Here is a 22,666-nt window from a genome sequence, read left to right on the forward strand (position 1 = left end):
ATGGATGTATGGATTTTAAATGGTCCTGCAGATAAATGCAGTGATGGGAATGAATGTGTGGTGGAGTTGGGGGGAAATGAAGAGAGAAGGAATCAACATCAGCAGTGACAGAACAAGGGGAAATGGCTTCAGTCAGACAGAGGGCAGGGTTAAATGGGATACTGGGAAGAAATTCTTGGCTCCAAGGATGGTGAAGCCCTGGCACAGGTTGCCCAGAGAAGCTGTGGCTGCCCCATCCCTGGAAGTGTCTAAGGCCAAGCTGTGTGGGGCTTGGAGCAACCTGGTCCAGCACTAATCCCAGCCTGACCTCCAAGGATCTTCCTCTGCCCAGGACTGGGACAGAACTAACCATATCCAAGCTGGCATCTTCCTGGGATGTGGCTGAGCTGCAGTCAAGGGTTTCTGGGTTTTGTGGGATTCACATCAACACACACAGAGCCCAAGCTCTCAAAGCCTTTATTACAGGAAGGACAAACAGAGATCTTCTGCCTTGCTTGGCTCCTCCGGGATGAGTAGCCCAGGCCCAGGGAAGCTTCAGGAAGCTGAGGAGGGAGCTGCTCTATGGGAACAGGACAGAGGTCACTGGCACTACTTTAGATGGGTCCCTGTCTCTGCTGATCACCCCACAGAAGATCATGAGTCCTTCTAGGACCACCATGAGGGCTTCAGCCAGAAGGTGAATGAGCTTGTGGGTGGGTGTAAGGAGAGTGGATTATGGATCCTGTTGGGGTCCAGCCAGCTGTGTGTGCCCTGGATGCTCCCCAGCTGCTGGCAGAAGTGGGGATGCTGGCCAGGGCCATGGGCAGGTTCTGTGCAGGGCTGAGGACCTGTTGCCTGGGGGCTTTGAAGTCCTGTCCTTGGGCACAAGGAGCAGTGGGAGGTCACGGCTCGGCCCCACAGAGCAGGGCAGCTGGGAGCTGCCACGGCCCTGAGCTGAGGTGCCTATGGTGGTGCTGGTGCCTGTGGGCTGTTCCCAAGGGTTTCTCCTGGGAAATCAAGAGGTTAAAACCTAGATGGGAATTGGGTGTAAGGAGACACTGCCTTCTGCATGTGCTGCTTGCACAGAGCAGCCTGAGAGGCCACAGAGGCACTTCAGACACCGAGGAACCCTGACAAGCAAACCCACCCTTCATCAGGCAGCTTCTGGGATAGAACAGCCTGGCACTGGGATTCCCACCTCCACTGCAGGACCCTGAATGTGGACATACACCAACCTCAACTTCCCTGGGAACAGAATTTGAAACATCATTCCTAGCAAACTCATCACTTGAGATCTTTCGAGTCCTACTTGGCCATGAAGAGCAGTGATGACTTCGTGGATGTGCCCAGCTGCATTTGCACCTTTGGCTGGAGAAACTGGGATGCCCTGTCTGGTTACAGGGGTGGCTCCTCCAGCAGGCCAAGCAGGTTATGAAAGTCACACCCATTTCAAACCAGCCTCCTGCTGTCAGCAGCCACGTGCTCCCATCTGCACCTGCAGAATGCACATTGTCCTAAATTGTGCCTTCACCAGTAAGCCACAATTTTAAAGGATAAATGCACAGCAATTTCATGGCTCCCTGTGCAAGTCGACCTCTTCCCATGGCACAAAGTGCTGCCTGTTGCTTAGGAACAATCTATATTCTACAAAATGAAGACGTGCGCTCTCCAAAGAGTTTTTTACACAATGGGTGTTTGCCTTGCTCAGACACTGACCCACCTCCTGCATAAGCCACGGGGTGAAGTCTTTGTGCTCCAAATGTAGCACTGGACACCTACTACACCCAGCCATGATTCGGGATATAGGGGTATGTCCCAGCCATGGTTTGGGATATAGGGCCACGCAAACCAAATCCCTCAAGGTCCTTCAGCTAAGGTAACCTGGACTGCAAAGCTATCTTGTCTGAGGCCCCGGTGGGAGCATCTGCCAGGGTGGAGCAGGTGTTGAAGCGGGAAGCCTTGCAGGACATGCTCCTGGAGCTCTGCTTCTTGCGGTAAAAGTAGCTGCTGAGGTGGAACCAGAATTTGTCGTGGAGGGAGGCGTAGATGAAGGGGTTGTAGCAGGCAGAGCTCATGGCGATCAGGTGGCACGAGACCTGGATGACGTTGACGTACCTCTTGTCCAGGATGGTGAACTCCTCGTCAATGTCCCGGATGAAGTTGACCACCTGCAGGGGCAGCCAGCAGACGGCAAAGCAGACCACGGAAATGGTGAGCACCCGGAAGGTCTTGTGCTTGGTCCTGGTCCACTTGGCCTGGCAGGGATAGGCGGCGCCCGGCACATTCCTCCTGCGCAGGTGGTAGGTGATGGCACAGAAGGAGACGGACACGGCCAGCAGCGGGAGCATGTAGGAGAGCAGCAGCATCAGGCACGAGTACAGCAGCCGCTCCCTCTCCTCGTGCTTCCAGAACTCCTCGCAGATGATCATGTCGTGGCCGATGGCGTTGAGGTCCAAGTAGTGGGTGTGCAGTGAGGTGGGCACAGAGGCCGCGATGGAGAGCAGCCAAATGCAGGCCACGAGGCCGACGCAGGCCCTGCGGCTGATCCGCCTGCGGATCGGGTACGCCACCACCACGTAGCGGTCGATGGCGATGGCCGTGAGAGACAGCACCGACACGAAGACGGTGGCAGCCTGCAGCAGGGTGACAAAGTGGCACATGGACATGCCGAAGAGCCAGCCCCGCTCCTCGAAGGCGTAGGACACGGTGAGGGGGACGCAGGCCAGGCACATGATGAAGTCGGCCACCGCCAGGTTCCCGATCAGGAAGTTGGTGGTGCAGTGCAGCTTCTTGGTGAGGGCGATGAGGAGGATGAGGAAGAGGTTCCCGATGCACGCCACCACCACCAGTGTGGCGTAGAGCGGGATGAAGAGCGGCTTCAGCTCCAGGAGCAGGTCCAGGCCGGTGAAGATCAGGGCTGAGTCGTTGTGCCAGGAGTCATTGGGCAGCTGAGCCATGGGAACCCCTGTGGCTGATGCAGCTTCTCCACAACTCAAAGTCAAACACAATGAGCCTCTGAGCTCTGGAGGGGACATAAATACATTTTGGCTGAACTCCTGGGCAGAAGGACCTGTCCCGAGTCTTGGCCTTTTGCACAGCCCTGTGCTGAGACACTGGCTGGTTTAAATGACTTGCTTAAGAGTGAAGATGCCCTGTGACAGACACAGGGGAGCTCCGGTATGGAGGAGAGTTGGAAAGCTGGCTGTGAAATAGTCAAGCAGCCAGCACAGATCTGTGGGGATCTGCCAGCTTGGGGCAGCAGGACACAGAAATCAGCTCAAGAAACCTCCCACACCTGGGAGCTGTGCTGACTTAAGGCAGAAAAAAAAAGACACTCCTGCATTTCTTGCTTTTTATTTTTCCCAGTTAATTCCACCCTGACCCACCGGCCCCATGCCACCTGGCTGGGATGGGAAAGGAGCATCCTTTCCATTCCCTGCACTCCTGTATCTCTCCCACCCCAACCCATCCCACTGGGTTCTTTTATCCCCTTGGTTATGTCTTCATCACCCATGGAACTTTGGCTTCTCCTGTCTTTCCCTGTGGCAGCTGTGATAGGAGGGAGGGAAGGAGGGAGTGCCTGGCTCCCTGAGCACCTCCACAAACCCACTCAGAGTAGCACAGGGGAAAATGTATTCCAACAGAAAATGTATGGAAATTAAGAGCTCCCCTCCAGGACCCTCCTTTCAAGCCCCACACTCTCAAAATTATTGTTTGATCCCCCTTACCAGGATCTGGACAGTCTTTTCACCCCATTGGAGAGTCAAATCAGCATTAATTAAGAAACCCTTGTAATTAACCGAGGGATATTGAGGTTTTCTACATCCCAGCTGCACTCACAGGGCACACGCTGTGATACCACAGCTCCAGGTCCCCGCGCCCTGCCTGGGGCAGGAGCACAAAATCCATCAGGAAACTTGCAGCTGAGGAGCCAAAATGCTCATTAACTTACAGAATGTAAATTCTGAAGCTCAATTAAATTCTCTAATTCTGCTTCGTGTACCCATGAGAGTCAAACCAGCCCTTCTGTGCATCGCCGGAGTCCTGCTCCCTCTCTGATAAATGCAGAACCCCGCAGCTCTGGCTGGGGTTTGGGGGGTCCAGGGTGTGGCTGCGGGACCCCCTGTCCCAGTCCGGAGCGCTCTTACCTGCCGAGGGGTCCGGGGTGCTCAGGGCCGGGAGCCGCCCGCTGCCCGCCGATGTTCCCGTGAGGATGAGGAGGAGCGTTCCCTTCGCAGGGTGTTCACCGGGAGGCTCCGGCACAGCCGATCTCAGCCGGGTTTTTATGGTGTGGGGTTTTTGTTGTCTTGCTTTGTCTTTTTTTTTTTTTTTTTTTTTTTTTCACTCTGCCTGAGCCTTTCAGTCCCGGAGGAACAGGACGTTCCCACCCACGGCGCTCGGTGTTCCACGTACCCGGGGGGACGCGCACATCCCACCGCCCCGCACCGCAGGTGGAGCCGCATCCCGCCCCCCGACCCGGCGGGGAGCACCGGGGGCCTGCGGGGAGCCCCTCCCTCACCCTCGCGGCCGGATCCAGGGACATTCTCCCGGCAGGGAAGGGGAGCAAGGCGCGGAGAGGACGGGGCGGGCGGGCACAGGGACCGCGCGGAGCTCCGGGAGTCGGCAGCGCCCGCCCCGTCGGGGTGTCCCGGCCCGGGGGCGAGGGAAGAGGGGGGGGAAAGTGGGGTGAGGGCAGAGTGGGGTGAGGGAAGAGTGGAGTGAGGGTGGCCCAGCCGTAGGGTGATGGGCACCCAGCCCCGGGGTGCTAGTGGCCCAACTGAGGGGGCAAGTGTAGGATGGGGTGAGGCCGGTCCAGCCATTGTGAATTGCCCCAAATGAGAAAGGGTACCACGGTCAGCCTTACTTAAATAAGGGAAAATGATAAAAAAATATCATCCATTGGAATTTTGGGGGATAAGAGGAATGGAAATTTGCAGAGCAGTCACAGAAGCTCTGGAAAATTGAGAGTTTTGGTGCAAGACAGTGATTAATTCATCCCAATCTGATGGAGCTGGGCTGGTTATTAAAACTGGCTGAGCCGATCAAGAGGAGAGTGCTCACCCCTGCCAAATAATCAGCAGGAAGAAAATAATCTTTGTCTCCATATCAGTGCCTGACGAGAGCTGCTGTTAATTTTAAAGAGCAGAACAATCAGATTAGGAGAGCCAGAGGCTGGTTTGAGAGGAGAGCTGGGCTTTGGAGCCGACAGCAGGATGATGAGTCCATCCCAAGGCAGGCACAGGCTCCATCCCCGCCTGGATGTGCCATGGCCAGGGTGGCCCGGCTGCAGCGCTGGGAGCTCTTCCCTCTGCACAGACTCATGCTGGAAAAACCTTCTTTGACATTATCGTTGCTGCTTCCAGAGCATGCAGAATAAATCACTTATTCCCAGAGCTCATGTTGCCCCGCTCCAGGTCCTGGCTCAGGGGTACAAGGGTGGGTTTGAAAGCTGCAGCCCACCCTGACGGTCGAGCTGGAGGCCCCTCCCGTGGCATCCTGGTGTTCCTCCTATCCCGTACAGATGATGGACAGGAATCAGTTTGCTGTGATTTTTATTCTTTTCCATGTCATCAGGGTGGTTTCTAGAAATAACCAGAGATCCCTGAGACCCTGTCAGTTCCAAAGGAGGATGGAATATTTAATGGCCATAAGCTGAAGGAGGGAAGGTTTGGAGTGGATATTGGGAAAAAATCCTTTCCTGTGAGGGTGCTGAGGTCCTGGCACAGGTCACCCAGAGAAGCTGTGGCTGCCTCATCTTTGGCAGTGTCCAAGGCCAGGTTGGACAGGGCTTGGAGCAGCCTGGCATAGTGGAAGTTGTCCCTGCCCACAGCACAGGGTGGAACTGGATGAGCTTTGAGCTCTCTTCCAACCCTAACTATCCTGGAATTCTGTGATTCTCAGCAGCACCACACGGTGCTGCCATCTCATGCTTCTGTGGGATCGATTCCTTTGCTCCAAGCTTGTGGAGAAGCACATTTTTTCCTGTTCGCATGGGTGGGAGCCTTCTCTTGCTGCCCAAAGTGCTCTGTCAGCCCTGCCCTCCCCTGCTCTGACAAGGCAGCAGGTGGATTGTGTTAGATACTTTATTCTGCCCCATTATGAAAGCAAAGCCCTGCCAGGCTGGGGCTGCATCAGCACATGGGCTCTGCACTCTGTACCTCTCCAGGGGTACAGAAAGGCTGTTTCATACAGAGAAAAAGGTAAAATGGTGTCTTTAAAAGGTACAAAGGGGAAGAGGGCTGCTGTTTCCTTTGTGATTTACTCATTTATCCTGCCTGAAAGTCACTCCCTGTATCTGCCTGTGCCTAATGGTCTGGACTTGATGCCACCAGGCGCTGCGGCTGTAGATCTGCCTGCGCCTCTGATGTGTCCCTGAGATGTCACTGATGTCTCCTCTGGGTTAAATTGTTAAAAACAGGCTCCCCAGGGCAAGAGTAGACTCCCCCAGCCCTGGAGGGATTTAAAAGCTGTGTGGCTGTGGCACTTGGGGACACGGGTGGGCTCAGCTGTGCTGGGCTTGGATTCAATGATCCCAGAGGGTTTTTCCAGCCTTAGCAAGTCTCCCTCTGTGGGAGTTATTTCCACACACAGCAAGACTGGTGTTGCTGTAGAAGTAAAACCCACCCCTAGTGAGGCTGCTGCTTTTACCAGCAAGAGTTGGTTTGGTGGGGAGGAGCTCAGTAGCCTGTTTTTTCCCCAAAATAAATCCCAATATTGGGAGGTAAAACCCTTGCTGCTCGAATCGTGTGCCATCACCAAGTGCATCGACACTGCTTGGACACATCACACTCCTATTCACAGTTTCAGTGATTTTGTAAAGAAGTTTTAAAGGGTTTTTTTAATGGTGATTTAAGTATAGACCCACCCCAAGTCTGTACTCTCAGTTATAATTTAATTATATGTAATTATATTTATGTAACTATATTTATTATATAGTTGAGGGAGAAAAAAGTTAACTCTACATAAAGGATTAATTTAAGGAAATTATTGCTCAATCTTTGCAATTATCAGTTGGATTTTCTTTTGCCCCACATGTTTCCATAGAGCAGGTCACAGAATCTTGGAATGGTTATTATTTTTACAAGTGAAATGATAAGAGCTGTTCCCTAGGTCCCTTCTCCAAAGGAAATGCTTGGTGATGTGGATGTGGAATAATTTCAGCACAGTTCTTTTGGGTATATTTCTTCCTCAAATATGTTTAAGAACAGATAAGATAATATAAAGCATCCCCACAGTGCTTGCTAACCACAAGAAGAATTTTATTGACTGGGAAATAGGCTGGGGACAGAGAAATTGCTGCTTTCTCTCTCTGCACAAACCATTTCTGGGAACAGCTCAGAGTTCTGCATCTTTGTCACAGCTTTGTTACATCAGGTGAGAGAGATCTGCACAAGGACACAGACTTAATAAAGGACAGTTAAAGGATAAATTAAAAGGGACATTTAATGACCAAATCAGCAAGACATGAGGCTTGCGAGTTGTGCTTCACTGGCACTCGGATGATTCACCCCTTTCCTCAAGGTTTAAAACAAGGGATTGTTTTAATGGAGAATTCTGAGCGTGGGAGGGGAACTTTTTTGGGAGGTGAGTCTGGGGTGGGAGTTACACCAGGAAAGCTGACGGTGGGAACAATCTCCGAGTTGTGACCTGGTGACTGAGAGAGCAGTGCCTCTGTTTGGGTAGAGACACAGGAAACTGGGAGGCTCCAGCAAAAATTTACTCCTAAAAAGTATTTTCAAACAGATACATAAATGAACACGGCATGAATCCAGTGAGGATTAACTCTTAGAACCACAATTTTCCTTAAGAAGCTCTGACAGACTGTGCTGCTTCCCTCTACCGACCTCCAGTGTTGGTGCCGAGGCAGAACACACAGATCAGTGAAAAATCAGCACAAAATCACAGATTCTTGGATTAGTAAAAGGGAATAACCCTTTGAAGAGTTAAGCAGGGTGAAAAAAAAAAAACAATTAAATACTAAATAATATTTTAAGTCAGAGAATTCTATGCAATTCTGTGATGAAAACAAGTTGTTTGTAGCTTCCCTGGCTACCCCTCTTGGTTTCCCCATACAGAATCTCGTGTAATCTTTTTCTGGAGAGGCTGAACAGGTACAAAACGACCAACAAGAGGAAAACTACTCCCCCTACAGTCTGTAATAGAGATTTTGGGCAATGAAGTGGGATATTAGGGGGTACATTACAGAGAGGAATGTGAAATAGCTACAACGTCAATGACACCATCAATTCATTGACGGCAGTGAGAGCTTCCCTCAGGGTCCCAAATTCACAGAGGTGGGAAATATTCATCTTCTTCCTGGCACAGCTTGGGGCCAAGTCACATTGAAACAGTGAAGATCTGGAGAAAACACCAAAGTGGATTTGGCAGGAGAGGAAAACAATGCCCCGCTGAGTAATGAAAAGGTAAAAGACAGAACAAAAGTGATTCAGTGGTTTCTCTGCTCTATTCTAGACCATGATGTCTTCTGGTGCTTCTCCACAACTGCTTTTTTTTTTGTTGTTGTTGTTGTTGTTTAATGTGTCTCCTGATGGATTCCAAACAATCCACATCCAGGCTGGAATGATGAGGTGGCCGCAGGCTGGAGAAGATCCACCTGAGGTTTTGGTTCAGCTGTGTCACAGATATGTTCCCTCTTGTCCCTACCAGTGCCAGTTGCTGTCTGCAGAGCTCCAGAGCTGGAATTTGGTGTGTTGGGGGTTCTTTATTTTAAAAATTCCTTTCTCAATTACTGACTATTTGCTCTGTGCCCCTCTTCCTGCTATTCCTATGGCTGGGTGCATCTTCCTGGGGGCTGGGACAAGAGGCAGCCCTGGGCACGGCCGCGGGCACTCACTGCTCCGCAGCCGGAGGCTCCTCCTCGGCCTCCGGCTTCCCCGGCTGCGATTCCGGCGGGATGAGGCACTGCACCTCCTCGGAGCTGATGGCCACTTTGTCAGGCTGCAGCCAGCGCTTCAGGTGCTCCAGCGTGCTGGGGACAGCAACGGGACACCGTGAGACCCGGGAGTGACGGAGCCGCAGGGGAACGCACAAGAGAAGCGACAGGAGAAGCCTCCACAGGCATCTCCTGCCCCTCTGCGGGTATTCCCCTTCCCACAGGTGAGGTGTGGTGTGGGATGGATCCTGGTGCCAGAGGGAGAAACAGAATCTGTCATTCTCCAAAGCCATTCCCTGCAGGTGGGCCTTTGAAACTGTGGTTAGAACATGTTTTATGCTCTGATTTCTCTCAGTGTAAAGGACTTGCCCAGGACCCCTTTCAGCCTTTACACACCTGAAATTCTCCTCTACCTCTGTAGCCAAAGACTCCAACTGAATCTGACAGAGGGCAGGGTTAGATGGGATATTGGGAAGAATTTCTTCCCTCTGAGGGTGCTGATGCCCTGATGGCCACAGCCCAGAGAAGCTGTAGCTGCCCCATCCCTGGAAATGTTCAAAGCCAGGCTGGATGGGGTTTGGAGCAACCTGGGACAGTGGAAGGTGTCCAGGGCAGGTGGGTGGAACTAGATGGGTCTTAAGGTCCCTTCCAGCCCAAACCAATCTATGATTCCAGGAGTTTCCAGCTTTCTGGTCTGGAAGTAAAAAACCTCTTGTTCAAAGAAACCAAATGCCCAACTTCCTCTTTGTGATGAAGATCAGGAAATATGGGGGGCGGGGGGGGGGGGGAAGGGAAGGGAAAAAAAACAAAGCTGGAAGAATATCTCAAAGTGTGTGAGCATTAATAGCACTGGAAGGTTAAAAAGCATTATAATCCCAACAGTCTAACATCATAATTCAGTGCACTTAAAAGTTAAGGCTTGTTTAATTACATCAGTGGGTGAGACTTAAAACTTCAGCACCGTTCAGGAGTGACCTCTAACTTCATAGTTAAGTTCTAGGGACTGAAATTCTTTCATGGATAACATCCTCACCCTTTAAAAACAGAAGAAAGAGCACATAAAAGCTTAGTTTTAAATATAAATCGCATTGAAGTTAACTGGGGACCAAAGAAATAATCTGAAACCTCCTTATAAACAGGGATTACTTTTCATAGTTCTGGCTTAAGTAGATTTTCTTCAAGGGAGAGAAATAATCTTCTTGTCATCCAGAAGCAATCATGGAAAATGTCAGCTGAGAAATGAGGAATTTGGAGAGCATTCCATGTGACTGGGAATGGGAGATTGCTTAGGAAAAGGGCCCATCTTACTTCTGACATCATCTGTGAGAGGGCAGTGGGGGAAAGAGCAGAAGCACTGAACGAGAAGCAGGGAAGGGAAATCTCATCCCAGGACTGGAACCAACCCCAAATCCCCATCTGAGACACACTGGACATTCCCTCCTCTGCTCCATTCCTTCCCTACCCCACGTGTGAGGAGAGAAATCATTGAGTAGGTCCCAGGGGTGCAAAGATCAGAAAGGAGCACTGGAATGTCAAACCCCAGGTGCTCTGTGTTCCCTCTAGCACAACCCCAATGGGCATTCCCCAAATGCTGCAGGAATCCTGTGGCAGCCTCTCCAAGCTGCAGGGAGATGGTATTTCTGTGTAAAGTCCTGACAAAACCTTCTTCTAGTTTTTGAGGGGTAAGTGGTGACCCCTTCCCACTGACTTGCTCATTACCTCTCGTCAGCATCGTGGCCCTCAACGTAACATTCTGCCTCAAACTTCTCCTGCAGGAACCTGTCCCAGCATTCCTTCTTGGCCTGGGACAGCGTGCACAGCATGTCCTTGGAGGTCACCTCCTGGGACAGGCCTTTGATCCTCATCAGTCTTCTCTCTGTGAGGAGAACAGGGGATTTTGTTATCTTGTTTTTTTTTTTTTTTTTTTTTTTTCTGTAAGGGGAGAAGAGAAGGATCTGGACTTCTCTATTGATAGCAAGTTAAATTAACTTTTCAATACTAATTTTTATTTTAAAAGTAATTCCCCCCCCCCGCCCGTGTTTCAAGCCTGCATAGCTTTCTTTCCTATATTTACACAAGATGGTGTTTTTCAGGTGATGCTTCTGAAGGAAATAAGGTTTGTGCAATCAGCCACCTCTGCCCATTTGGGGTTTTAATAATGTTCACGCTTACTGCTCAGCTTCCATGAAATCACACAGAACAGCACAGATCTCACAGGCACAGAATTCCCACAATTTCCATGCAAATTGGAAAATAAATCACTCTCATTGCACTATTTGATGCGCTGTGAAACAGCAACGAAGGCACGATGAAAGTTCTGGCAGAAATAAAAGCTTAAAAAGCCACTTCTGCCACCTGTTCTGTTGCTGTGTGCAACCTCCTACTTATTGTGGAGGGTAAAAAACAGGGTTTTTTTAGCTTTTGCTTTATAAAAAGTTCTTTTCTTTGGCAGAGATGAAGAAGCTCTGACTGAGCTTCACCTTTCCACTGCTGCACTTGAAGAAAATGACTCAGATTCTGTGTGAAATAGCTGGGAGACTTTTTGATCACAGCACTGGCACAAAAACAGAGCTGTCACCAGGCACCTCAGCAGCGGGAGACACTCACCCAGGGACGCTAAATACACCTCTGAGTCGTTCAGGGGTGCCCAGGGCTTCAGGGTAGGTTGGGAAGAGCCACCCGATCCGCTGCCCTCGGCGTAGGAATCCACGAAGGAGTCTGTGAAAGCATCGCCGGCGTCCTTGTGCTCGGGATGTGGCAGACAGGAGCAGATCTCAGCCCAGAGGTCCTCGCTGGACCTGGTCACCACGGAGTCCACGTTCTCGATCATCCTCATCGTGGGATCCTGGGACGCGGGGGGAGAAACCGTGAACACCGAGCCGACCCGCCCGCCCAGGCCTCGGCCACCCCCCTCCCTCTGCCCAAGTCACGCCAGCGGACATTCCAGGGAATTCTCATCCCACCAGGACGCCCGACCGCCCTCCAGGGAGCGATGTCCCCGCGGCTGCCCGTGAGGCGGAGGGGCCGCCCCGCTCCCGCACCCACCACCCGCGCTCCGGGCACCGCGGCAGCTCCGCCCGCGCCTCTCCGGCCCCGGCCCGGCCGGTCACCGGCGCCGGGCCCGGCCAATCACCGGCGCCACCGGCCCCAGGTCCGACCAATCACCGCCCGCCGCCGGCGGAGCGCGGGCGCCCATTGGTCCGCAGGGTGGGGGACGCTGAGGCCGCCGCGCCGCCATGTTGGCAGAGGGCGGAAGTTGCCCCGGGCGGCGCAGGCGAGTGCGGTGTGACATCCTTGAGCCTCTGTCACACCTGCCCTGGTTTAGAGAGGGCGGGATGTATTCCAGCGGGACACGGGGAGCCCCGGCGTGGCTCTGAACCCCCTCTCTCCGCAGGCCGCTGCCGTATCCGTGGGATGAGCCAGCTGCCGTCCGGCGCCGTACTGGCACTCATGGGGCTGCTCTTCGCCAGGACCATGGCCTGGACATCCAGCGGGAAAACGCACGCGGAGCTGGTCAACAACCTCTACAGTGAGTCCCTGCAGCATCCCTTGGAATGTCACTGTACGGATATTTAATGCCTGTGTATGGATGTTTAGTGTTACGCCGTGTGACACTGCTCACTCGGAAGGGTTGGGGTTAATGTTCCTGAATTTCGGCATTTGCCCCAGCCTGAACTCGTTCTATTAATAGCTGGAAACGAGGTGTTATGCCAGGAGGGGCAGGAAAGCCTCTCCACACCTTCCTTCCTTGCCTCTGGAAGTGTGTGGCGCCCTTTAAAGTGCTGCAGCTCGGTGTTCCGAGCCCGGGGGTGCAGCCGAGTGTCCCGCACATCCATGCTGTGCCTCCAGCTCTGCCCGGCGGCTGGAATGGTGCCCGGTGCTCCCGCTCCGCTCAGGACAGCGGGCTGGAACACGCACAAAAATAGCTGTAAACTTCCCCAGAATTCCCGCAGAAAGGTGTGAAGGGATGTTGGATGTCTCTGCAGTCATGGCCCTTGAGTTCGCTGCTGAAACCTGAACCGGAGTCTCCGTTTCCCGCCGTGAAACTTGACTCCGGTTACACTTGGCAGTGCCAGAGGCGCTGTGGATGCAGGTGGCCACCCTCTGGATGATGTGCTGGTGGCTGGGCCCCCAGCGGGAATGGGAAAGGATGTCCTTCCATCGGCATTTGGCTTGCTGTCCCTCTCAGATCCCTCATTAATTCTCCCAGATCCACAAACTCCCTGAAGTGTGCTTCCCCTTTCAAATCTCTTCTTGCTGGAATGCCCGGGATCCCCTTTCAAATGTCTTCTTGCTGGAATGCCCAGGATTTCAGTCCTGCCTGCCTCTCTTTTCCTTCTTTCCCAGAAAAAGGGATCATTAAGTCTCAGCGCGTCTTCGATGTGCTGTTGGCTACGGACAGAGGTCACTACATCAAGTATTTCCCATACATGGATTCTCCTCAATCCATTGGTGAGTCTCTTCTGGCAAAACATCTGCTGTCAGCAGAGCACAAGGTGCTTTGGCAGGTGTTCCATGGTCATGTTGTGGAATCCCTATCGCTGGAAGTGTCCAAGGCCAGGCTGGATGGGCCTTGGAGTAACCTGGTCTAAGGGAAGGTGTCCCCACCCATGGCAGGGACTGGGACTGGATGAGCTTTAAGGTCCCTTCCAACCCAAATCATCCTGTGATTCTGTGAAATGAGACAAGTGTTTTCCTATTTTTGGGGGAAGGTGGGGGAGAATTAGGAACTGTTCCCACTGGGAATTTTATTCCTCGTCAAATAACTTGTGTCACCCTTTTCCTTTTAGGCTACAAGGCTACGATCAGCGCCCCGCACATGGTAAGGTGAAAACACCTCACTTTCAACAGCAATGGAGGGAATTGTTTATTTCTCTTTTTATATTTAATTTTTCTTCAAGTAGAAAACTGAAACATCCCATGGACATGATTATCCTGCTTGTTTCTTTAGGGCTTTTTCTTCTTTAAAGGAGTTTCCCCTATGCTCTTTCAGTTGCTTAAAGTGTGCTTTAGATGGGACTTCCATGTTGTTCCTTTTTTTTGCATGAGACCTTTTTTCCTGCTGTTTCACATCTAATTCCTGAGCCTCTGCCTAAATTATGTCCTGCAAAAGATCTTCCAGGTCTGACACTTGAGTTTTGCTCTGAAAGTGTCAGGCACGAGGCCAGGTGTGCTGTGATGAAATCAGAAAACAAGAAAAAGTGTTGGAAGAGGATACTAACCCCGGGATGTTTCCCACTTCCTTGTCCTGGGTGTCCCTGCAGCACGCCCACGCACTGGAGCTGCTCAAGGATCAGCTGGTGGAAGGTGCCAAGGCGCTGGATGTGGGATCTGGGAGCGGATACCTCACCGCGTGCTTCGCCAGGATGGTGAGCTCATGGCACTCTATTCCCAGCCTGGAAAGCACATCCCCTAATTAGCTGATATAACTGGGACCAGTCAGCCTTAAAACCAAGGAAGGTGCACAGGGCTTGTGTGTCCTCTTCAGAGCCTCTGCTCTGGAGTTTCTTCCTGGAGATTCCCTAGTTCCCACTGAAACCTGCCCTGTCTCTTCCATACGGGAGGCATCAGGTGTTTGACTGATGTTCTTTCCAGACTGGCCCGACAGGAAAAGCTGTGGGTGTGGAGCACATCAAGGAGCTGGTGCACGAATCCATCCGGAACGTCCAAGAGGATGACCCGACGCTGCTCAGCTCCGGCCGTGTGAAGCTTGTGGGTGAGCTCCCTGCAATCCCGGGGTTTTTCCCTTGGCTCTGCTCCTCGAAGTCCTTCCATGTTGTGTTGATGCTTTGAGTTGTTACGACAACCAAAGTCTTCCCTGCGTGTTTTCTCTCTGTAGTTGGAGACGGCAGGCAGGGATACCCCGAGGAGGCTCCTTACGATGCCATCCATGTGGGAGCGGCCGCAGCCACCGTCCCCAAGGAGGTAAGAGAGGCCATGCTGGGTGTCCCTAGAGAAAATGAGGGAACCACTGCAAGCTTACCTTCTGCCGCAGCCTCCACGACGCTGCTTATTCCCATTGTCTGTGGGGTATTTTTGCCTCTGCTGACTGGGATTTCTCCGTGCTGCAGCTGCTGAAGGAGCTGAAGCCGGGCGGGCGGCTGATCGTGCCCGTGGGCCCCGAGGGAGCGAACCAGGTGCTGATGCAGTACGACAAGACCAGCGACGGGCACATCGTCGAGACCCAGCTCATGGGCGTCATCTACGTCCCTCTCACAGACAAGGAAAAGCAGTGGCCTCGGTAAAATCTGCTCTTCCCTGAGGAACACTCCTTCCTCTCCCTCTGAGCTTGCTCTCCTTGGCTTTGCTGACCGAGTCCTGGATCCCTGGCAGATGATGTTTGTGGAAAAAAAAAAAAAAGGAGAGAACAGCTTGGCAAAGCAGGGGTTGTTTCCTGTTTGATTGCAGAGTTTTATTTCCTCTTTTTCTGGAGCCTGTTTGTGTTTTTAAATTCCGTGTGATGCTGGCACAGAGCTGAGGGAGTAGTAACTGTTGGTTTTCCTTTGCCTCAGGGATGACTTCTGACACACGGCTGGATATCTCTAAAGGCACCTCAGAAAGCTCATGAGAGGGACTTAGGCCTGTAGATGGTCAGTATGGTTTTGCTTTTTAATGGAAATTTCATCAATGGATAAAGGGAAGTTCTGCTTCAGAGGAGCTTGTTCTGGAGGGATGGAGAACAGGGAGAGGACCAGGGAAGGCTCTTGGAGGCCGTGGCAGCTTCCAGGGAGCGGATCCAGACAACTCCAGCTTTCCTCTCTGATAAACTCAAGATAACATCAGATCACAGAGAATTCTGACAGCAGACAGGAATACCTAAAGCTTCACTAAAACCACTTTAATATTGACTACTCTGCCTAATGCTTGGCGAAAATAAGTCACAATTAGTGTCTTGGAGCAGCAATGTACCTTGATTTGTCAGTTTTTTAAATATGGGAGCGTGTTCTCTTCCTGCCTGCACCAACTAATTTAATGATGGGCAGCAACGCTGGATTTTGAGGGTATGAAAAATGCTCGGGTTTTTTTTCTGTTTGGAGTTTTGAGAAATATTCATTGCTGGACGTGACCCTCTTTGGGGTTACGAAAACTGCGCGTTTCTTGGCTTTTCTGACTGGGGTCATACAAAAATGCTCATGTTTCGGCTTTTCCCTGACGCGTCCCTCCCGCAGGCCGGTGACTGAGGAGGCTCACAAGGGGCAGGCGGGCTGCGGTGAGGCTCGAGGGTCATTTGTGGAGCAGTTCTGAGGGGGGAAACTGCTGGGAGGTAAATAAATAAATAAACAAACAAACAAATAAAGGCGCTCTCGCTCCTCCATCGCCTCCGCCTCACGACGCGGTGTTGGGGGGGGGGGGGGAAGGCGGGAACGGGACGGGGGCGTGGCCTGGCGGTGCCGACCCGCGCTGATTGGCCCGCGCCGCCCGGCGCAGCGGGATGCGTCACGGCGTGCGGCGCGCGGTGTGGCCGGTGTGGGTGCGCGCGGCGGGGATCGGGGTCCGGCCGCCGCCGCCGCCCCGCGGGGACATGGCCGAGCCGGGACCCGGCCCCAGCCGAGCCCGCCAGGAGGAGCCGGGCCCCGCCGGCAAGGAGGAGGCGGCGCCGGCCCCCAAGAAGCGGCGGCTGGCGGGCGGCGAGCGGTACGTGCCGCCGCCGCGGAAGCTGAACGCCGGCGTGAGCTTCGGCGCCGAGCACTTCGCCGAGACCTCGTACTACTTCGAGGGCGGCCTGCGCAAGGTGCGCCCCTACTACTTCGACTTCCGCACCTACTGCAAGGGGCGCTGGGTGGGCCGCAGCCTCTTGCACGTCTTCGGCACCGAGTTCCGAGCGCAGCCCCTCGCCTATTACCGCGCCGCCGCCCGCGCCGGCCGCCTGCGCCTCAACGAGGAGCCCGTGCGCGACCTGGACATCGTGCTCAAGGTGGGCGGGCCCCGCGGTGGGCGCTCCCGAGGGGATCGTGGGCTGGTGGCAGAGCCCGGCCTGCCCCAAGCCGTGAGCGTCACCCCATGAGCGGTGTGGTCAGATAACAGAGGGTCAGTTGAACTCGATAATCCTGATGGGTTCCTTTCAATTCGACATATTCTACGATTCTGTGAACCCTGTAGAGAGGTTGAAGGGGAAATCTGGGCTGCCGGGGAGTCCCTGCCCCACTGGGAATGTGTGGATCCTACAGCCCCACACGTGCCCCACGGCTTCCTTGGCCCTTAGGAATGGGAATACCCTGTGGGCAGGTGATCGGATTTGCATGGTGACACACACGCTTGTTATCCTAAATCCAGTATCCCAGGAGAAAGGGGCTTTAATTCTTCTCCCACAATGTCAAGTCCCTGTTGTTTGTGGCCAGCTGGGTGGTCGCACAAGCTGGATTCAGGCTAATTTTCCATATCCCTTCCAGAACAACGACTTCCTCAGGAACACGGTGCATCGGCACGAGCCGCCGGTCACTGCCCAGCCCATCCGCATCTTGGCGGAGGATGAGGAGGTGGTGGTGGTGGACAAGCCCTCGTCCCTGCCCGTCCACCCCTGCGGCAGGTTCCGGCACAACACGGTCATCTTCATCCTGGGCAAGGAGCACGGCCTGCGGGAGCTGCACACCCTGCACCGCCTGGACCGCATGACCTCGGGCGTGCTCATGTTCGCCAAGACCGCGGCCGTGTCCAAGCGCATCGACGAGCAGGTCCGGCAGAGGCAGGTGAGGGCTTGGAGCTGCTGCTGTGCTCCAAAGTCAGCCAGGTTTGGTCTCTAAATGAGCTCAAGTTCCCCAGACAACTCATGGTTGTGTTGCTGTTCTTATCTGTTGGTGCTTCTCGTCCCTAAAAGGCTAGAGTAAAAATTGAGTTTGGTGATACTGGATTGGAAGGGAGCTCCTAAAAAATTTAATTGAATTCGGTAATACTAGCCCAATAACGTTAGATTGAAAATCCTAAAAAACTGACTGCTTTTGATATTGGATTGAAAGGGATCTCCTAAAAATGTAGTTCAACGTGGTAATTTAATTTAATTTGGTAATATTGGACTAAAAGGGATCTCCTACAAATTTATTTTGATTTGGTAATATTTAATTGTAAAGGGTCTCCTAAAACTTTAATTGATTTTGGTAATTTTAGGTTTAAAGTAGTCTCCTAAAATTTAAATTATTTTGGTAATACTGGGTTGAAGGGGATCTTCTTCCTTAAGGGATTGTCCCATGGACTGTGCAAACTTACTGGGATCATGCAAGCCAGTTAGAGATGAGATTTATTTGTGAGTGGACATACATCAACGATCCACCACTTCCATAATTTCAAAATTCCCGTTTTTCCAGAGTCTCTTGATCCAAACAGAACTTTTTCCAGGATTGGCTTCAGGACTGTAAGCCAAAGGCTGTGGAGAGATGGCTCCTGAATTTAAAATGAGGCAAATAGGCCAGGCCTTTCTGTTCTTGATTTCCCAACTAGCTGGGGAAAATGTGAGGGGAAATTTGGCTTTAAGTAGCTGATTGAATTATTTTCCCTTTCCTGTTGTAATAAAATGCCACCTTCGGATGTATTTTATTGAGGGGAGAGGGAGGAGGAGCAGGGCTGGAGCTTGGGTGTGTTTTCCCCTGTGTTTCCTGAGCCTTCCTCTTGTGTCTCCTGGCAGCTGGAGAAGGAGTACATCTGCCGGGTGGTGGGGGAGTTCCCGGAGCACGAGGTGGTCTGTGAAGAGCCCATCCTGGTGGTGTCCTACAAGGTGGGCGTGTGCCGCGTGGATCCCAAGGGGAAGCCCTGCCAAACCCTCTTCCAGAGGCTCAGCTACAACGGCAGCAGCAGCGTGGTGAGGTGCCTGCCGCGCACGGGCCGCACGCACCAGATCCGCGTCCACCTGCAGTTCCTGGGGCACCCCATCGTCAACGATCCCATCTACAACATGGAGGCCTGGGGCCCGGACAGGGGCAAGGGCGGGAAGATCGGGAAGACGGATGAGGAGCTGCTGAAGGCTCTGGTAGAGGAGCATTGTTCCAAACAGAGCCTGGAGGTCTTGGGTATTGGGGAGGAGGACTTGAACTCCAGCGGTGAAAGTAAAGACTGTGGGAATTCAGGTGACTGCACAAAGTCTGTGGAGGCTGATCCTGTAAATGGGAGTTCCTGCCCTGCTGAGGACAAGAAGGATCCCGAGAGGAATGACGTAGCAGCTTGTCCACTGAACTCTGATATCGACCTGGAAACACTTGATAAAGACAAAGAGCTCAATTTGTGTGGGAATCAGGATGGGCAAACGGGGGAGAAGGGTTGGGAAGAGAAGGACCCTTTGTGTGTGGAGTGCAGGACGAGCAGGCGCGACCCGTCTCCCAAGGAGCTGGTGATGTTCCTGCACGCCCTGCGCTACAAGGGCGCGGACTTTGAGTACTGCTCCAGCATGCCCGAGTGGGCCATGGAGGACTGGGAGGAGTGACCAGGATACCTGGTACCTGCAGACGCTGCTGGCCGGGACAGTGGTGTGCAGAGACCAAAGATTGACTTTTCATTGTGGTTGAGGTGAACGAAGTGTGCCTTGAGCTAGGGTGGGAGGGATCAGTGGGGCTGGAGAACTGCCCCGTTTCCCACAGGTGCTGTGAAAAATGAGCAGGGAAATGAGGCCAAAACAGGAGTTTCATGTTGCCCTTCAGTGAACTGGCAATTGAGGGCAACAAGGACTGAGCTCTGCTTGGCACAGGCAGCTTTGCCTTCACCTCAATGGATTCTGGATCAATTATCCACGTGGATAATGAAGTGTATGCACTAAAAGTCAAAAACTGATTTTTCTTCCAGCCTGCTGTGTTCCTGTGTCTTACAGTAAGAGCTGCTGGATGTCATGTCATAAAAAACACAGTTTTTATTGCATTTTGTTGTGAGATTGATTTCAAAACTACAAGATTACCTCTGAGAACACTGTGAGGTAAAACCAGAACACTGTGATCTCTTTTGTGCCTGCTCTTTGTCAGCAAGATCCACTCGCCTTTCAAATTACCAACATTCATGCAAATAATTACTTAAGTTAGTAGTTCTGGGTGCAGGTATTGGGCCTGGTTTTAGAGCTACTGTTCCCTGGATTTCATCTTGAAGAGATTTTTTAATATCACTTCAGTGTGACAATCAGCTTTCAAGAAAAAGAAAAGCAGTTTTATGAAGGAGAAGACTTGTTTTAAAATAATTTTTTATGAATGATTAATATCACCTTAGTTCTTCTTTTCATTAGTGTTTACACAGTTGATTCTTGGCTTCTGGGAGGGTTTTTATATTAATTTTGGAGATCTCCAAAGGGAGAGGTTGACCAGCCCTCAGGAATTAGTACCTTTCTCCTAAAATCACTTGGTGATGTCACCAGGGTCAGGACGTAGCTACCAAATCACAATAAACTATTGCTTGCTTCCAGTAGCCCAAAGGAGCCAAGTGGTGTCTTTGCTGGATCATCCAGCTGTTATTTAATATTTCCATAAAAATTCACTCAGGTTTGAACTTTGGTCTTCCACATCCTGCCGATGGTTTCATGATTCTAATTTAATTCCAGATATTTAGAGAGGTGATGCTAAAAATCAGCGTTATCCAAATTTTCGTTGCATTGGAATAGACCTTTCCTGGAAATAAATGGAACTTAGGCACCTTCAGTGTATAAAAAAGGGTGGCTGGAGCTCTTACTGGATCTGGATGCAGGGGAATAGGGGTAGATTTAGGGATGACAGTTAAATTAGATTTTGATGTGTCCTAGGTTACGCAAGGAATTTTTTTGGTAAGAAATTTCTGTTACAAAAAAAGGCTCTGTCAGGGATTTTCCTGACTGACATTGGGGCCAAAGGGCCTGATGAGGAACTGGAGCTCAGCACTGCTTTTTCTTCTTTTCCTGGAATAATGGCTGCAGTTGGCAACTTTTAATTTCCTAGTCAATAAACCCCTGGGCTTCTGCTTCCAAGATTCTTTGGACAATGAAGATTTAGGATTTAGTTCATAAGGATTATACCTCTAATTGCATTTTATTTTATTTTATTTTATTTTATTTTATTTTATTTTATTTTATTTTATTTTATTTTTTTATCCGTGTTTGATGTTCTGTTAGCTGGGAAAATGTTGCTCTTGGAGATGCCCTGGGATAAATTCCCATCTGAGATTGGGTCTGAGGTAAATACTGGGTCCTGGTTGTCAGCATAAAGTTTTCCATACAAAGTGTAGGTCCTGGAAGAATTCCTTTCTTTTGTACACCTTTACTTGGACATGCCTTGACGGTGCTGGGTTAGGTTTGGACTTGATCCTAGATGATCCTATAATTCTGTCTTTATCAGGAAAATGTCTATCTCACTGTGCTAAAGCACTTTTCCATACAAATAAACCCTCCTGGCAAACTTCCCTGTGCCTTGGCCTCTCCCTGTGCGTGACTGACTGGAATTAACCCCTGAACACTCACCTTCCACACAGTAACTCTTGTCCAGTTGTGTTTTAACCCATACATTGTGTTTGGGAACCTTTTGTGAGGCTGCACCGTTGTGATCTGGTTCACTCTCTGCCCAGGACTGGGTATGATCTAATTTCAAGAAGGATTTAAGTGTAGTTAAAACTTTGGCAGCATGTGCAGGGAGGGCTCAGAGCTGTCACAGCAGAGGTGGGAGATGTCCCTTCTCCTGGAAGCTCTAAGTTTCACTAACTTCTACTTCCAGGCCTCTAATTCCAGACTTTTTTTTTTTTTTTTTTCTTTTTTAAGTGAACCATAGATGGCTAAGGCAGAGAGGAAATGTTCTCCTGTATCTTGTCAATACACTCATTTATGCTTTTTAAATTGCCATAACTTGATGAAAGACAAAGCCAAATGCAGTAATTACTTATCTGAAGAGAACTTGATGTAATTTTCAGTGGGGGGCTGGGACCTTAAAGCCTATCCACTCCCACTCCCCTGCCATGGGCAGCGACACCTTCCACTATCCCAGCTTGCTCCAAGCACTGTCCAAGCTGGCCTTGGACACTTCCAGGGATCCAGGGGCAGCCTCAGCTTCTCTGGGCAACCTGTGCCAGGGCCTCAGCACCCTCCCAGGGAAGGATTTCTTCCCAATATCCCATCTAAATCTCTCCTTTTCCAGTTTGGAGCCATTCCCCCTTGTCCAAAGTCCATCTCTTGGAGCCCCTTTATGCCCTGGAAGGGTCTCTAAGAGTTCCCTGAAGCCTTCTGCTTTCCAGGCTGAACAATCCCAGCTCTCAGCCTTTCCTCACAGGAGAGATCTTCCATCCCTCTAATTCTTACTTAAAGCTTTCACAAAGGACCCAGCCAGCCCTAATAGGACATTTTGTTGGGATCCCAGAGGAGGCTGAGATTAAAATGGATTTGTTCCCAGTATCACAGCTGGAAGCTCCGCAGCAGAGCTGTGTTCTGAGGAAAGGAGGTACGTCAGGCTACCCCATGGAGAGGCACCACAGGAAGGTGGATACTGGGTGAGACCCTTCAATCCCTCAGGACGCTCTGTCCTGGCTGTGACCCCTAAAATCTTTGGGACACTCTATCCTGCCTTGTGACCCTAAATCTCTCAGGATGCCGTGTCCTGTCTGTCCCAGGCACTGCCTCTGCTTCTCCTTCTCCCTACAAGGGCCGAAGGGAAAGGCGGGAGGAAGAGGTCTCCTTAGAAGTGTTGGGGAGGAAAAAAAAAATTTGGTGTGAGGGAAAAGTTTTCGTTTCCGACGAGGATGGGATTCGAACCCACGCGTGCAGAGCACAATGGATTAGCAGTCCATCGCCTTAACCACTCGGCCACCTCGTCACACGGGCTCTTCTCTCACCGAGCCTATAAGGAAGTATACTCACCGCCTCCACCATCTCCTCCC

At 51.5% G+C, this 22,666-nt stretch overlaps 4 protein-coding genes and 1 non-coding gene across 11 annotated transcripts; 2 read left to right on the top strand and 3 right to left on the bottom strand.

The window, feature by feature from the left end:
• Positions 1 to 491: 491 nt before the first annotated feature.
• LOC128789272 (prolactin-releasing peptide receptor-like) lies at positions 492 to 4,208 on the bottom strand. Its single transcript, XM_053945023.1, has 2 exons — positions 4,128 to 4,208; positions 492 to 3,001 (listed from the first exon to the last, which is right to left on the bottom strand). The coding sequence occupies exon 2, from the start codon at positions 2,934 to 2,936 to the stop codon at positions 1,851 to 1,853; it is 1,086 nt and encodes a 361-aa protein (XP_053800998.1). The 5' UTR covers positions 2,937 to 3,001; positions 4,128 to 4,208; the 3' UTR covers positions 492 to 1,850.
• Positions 4,209 to 7,217: 3,009 nt separating this feature from the next.
• On the bottom strand, positions 7,218 to 12,269 carry CCDC32 (coiled-coil domain containing 32). Of its 6 annotated transcripts, none has more exons than XM_053945032.1 (4): positions 12,184 to 12,269; positions 11,480 to 11,717; positions 10,592 to 10,748; positions 7,218 to 8,968 (listed from the first exon to the last, which is right to left on the bottom strand). In XM_053945032.1, exons 2-4 carry the CDS (start codon positions 11,706 to 11,708, stop codon positions 8,830 to 8,832), a joined length of 525 nt encoding a protein of 174 aa, XP_053801007.1. In that variant the 5' UTR covers positions 11,709 to 11,717; positions 12,184 to 12,269; the 3' UTR covers positions 7,218 to 8,829. The 6 variants fall into 6 exon arrangements, with proteins under 6 accessions (XP_053801007.1, XP_053801003.1, XP_053801006.1 ...); XM_053945028.1 differs by lacking the exon at positions 12,184 to 12,269 and adding an exon at positions 11,918 to 11,990; XM_053945031.1 differs by lacking the exon at positions 12,184 to 12,269 and adding an exon at positions 11,914 to 11,962.
• LOC128789275 (protein-L-isoaspartate(D-aspartate) O-methyltransferase-like) lies at positions 12,106 to 16,046 on the top strand. 2 transcript variants are annotated; one of them, XM_053945025.1, is made up of 9 exons: positions 12,106 to 12,146; positions 12,267 to 12,401; positions 13,220 to 13,324; positions 13,663 to 13,694; positions 14,137 to 14,241; positions 14,468 to 14,588; positions 14,712 to 14,797; positions 14,944 to 15,113; positions 15,385 to 16,046. In XM_053945025.1, exons 2-9 carry the CDS (start codon positions 12,287 to 12,289, stop codon positions 15,395 to 15,397), a joined length of 747 nt encoding a protein of 248 aa, XP_053801000.1. In that variant the 5' UTR covers positions 12,106 to 12,146; positions 12,267 to 12,286; the 3' UTR covers positions 15,398 to 16,046. The 2 variants fall into 2 exon arrangements, with proteins under 2 accessions (XP_053801000.1, XP_053801001.1); XM_053945026.1 differs by having other exon boundaries at positions 12,137 to 12,155.
• Positions 16,047 to 16,304: 258 nt separating this feature from the next.
• On the top strand, positions 16,305 to 19,708 carry RPUSD2 (RNA pseudouridine synthase domain containing 2). Its single transcript, XM_053946719.1, has 3 exons — positions 16,305 to 16,787; positions 17,263 to 17,559; positions 18,489 to 19,708. Exons 1-3 carry the CDS (start codon positions 16,305 to 16,307, stop codon positions 19,278 to 19,280), a joined length of 1,572 nt encoding a protein of 523 aa, XP_053802694.1. The 3' UTR covers positions 19,281 to 19,708.
• A 2,812-nt stretch (positions 19,709 to 22,520) lies between these two features.
• Positions 22,521 to 22,602, bottom strand: TRNAS-GCU (transfer RNA serine (anticodon GCU)). The gene has a single exon. It is a non-coding gene; the product is annotated as a tRNA-Ser (tRNA).
• Positions 22,603 to 22,666: the final 64 nt, after the last annotated feature.

The sequence above is a fragment of the Vidua chalybeata genome, chromosome 6, assembly GCF_026979565.1.
Source record: "Vidua chalybeata isolate OUT-0048 chromosome 6, bVidCha1 merged haplotype, whole genome shotgun sequence".
Lineage (NCBI taxonomy): Eukaryota > Metazoa > Chordata > Aves > Passeriformes > Viduidae > Vidua > Vidua chalybeata.

Coding starts and splice junctions, on each gene's coding strand:
- LOC128789272 (XM_053945023.1), bottom strand. CDS start 2,936: ATGGCTCAGCTGCCCAATGACTCCTGGCACAACGACTCAGCCCTGATC.
- CCDC32 (XM_053945027.1), bottom strand. Junction 10,749..11,479: donor GGTGTATTTAGCGTCCCTGG/GTGAGTGTCTCC, acceptor TTCTCCTCACAG/AGAGAAGACTGATGAGGATC. Junction 8,969..10,591: donor GGCCACGATGCTGACGAGAG/GTAATGAGCAAG, acceptor TGCTGTCCCCAG/CACGCTGGAGCACCTGAAGC.
- LOC128789275 (XM_053945025.1), top strand. CDS start 12,287: ATGAGCCAGCTGCCGTCCGGCGCCGTACTGGCACTCATGGGGCTGCTC. Junction 13,325..13,662: donor GGATTCTCCTCAATCCATTG/GTGAGTCTCTTC, acceptor TTTTCCTTTTAG/GCTACAAGGCTACGATCAGC. Junction 14,798..14,943: donor CAGCCACCGTCCCCAAGGAG/GTAAGAGAGGCC, acceptor TCCGTGCTGCAG/CTGCTGAAGGAGCTGAAGCC.
- RPUSD2 (XM_053946719.1), top strand. CDS start 16,305: ATGCGTCACGGCGTGCGGCGCGCGGTGTGGCCGGTGTGGGTGCGCGCG. Junction 16,788..17,262: donor ACCTGGACATCGTGCTCAAG/GTGGGCGGGCCC, acceptor TATCCCTTCCAG/AACAACGACTTCCTCAGGAA. Junction 17,560..18,488: donor AGCAGGTCCGGCAGAGGCAG/GTGAGGGCTTGG, acceptor GTCTCCTGGCAG/CTGGAGAAGGAGTACATCTG.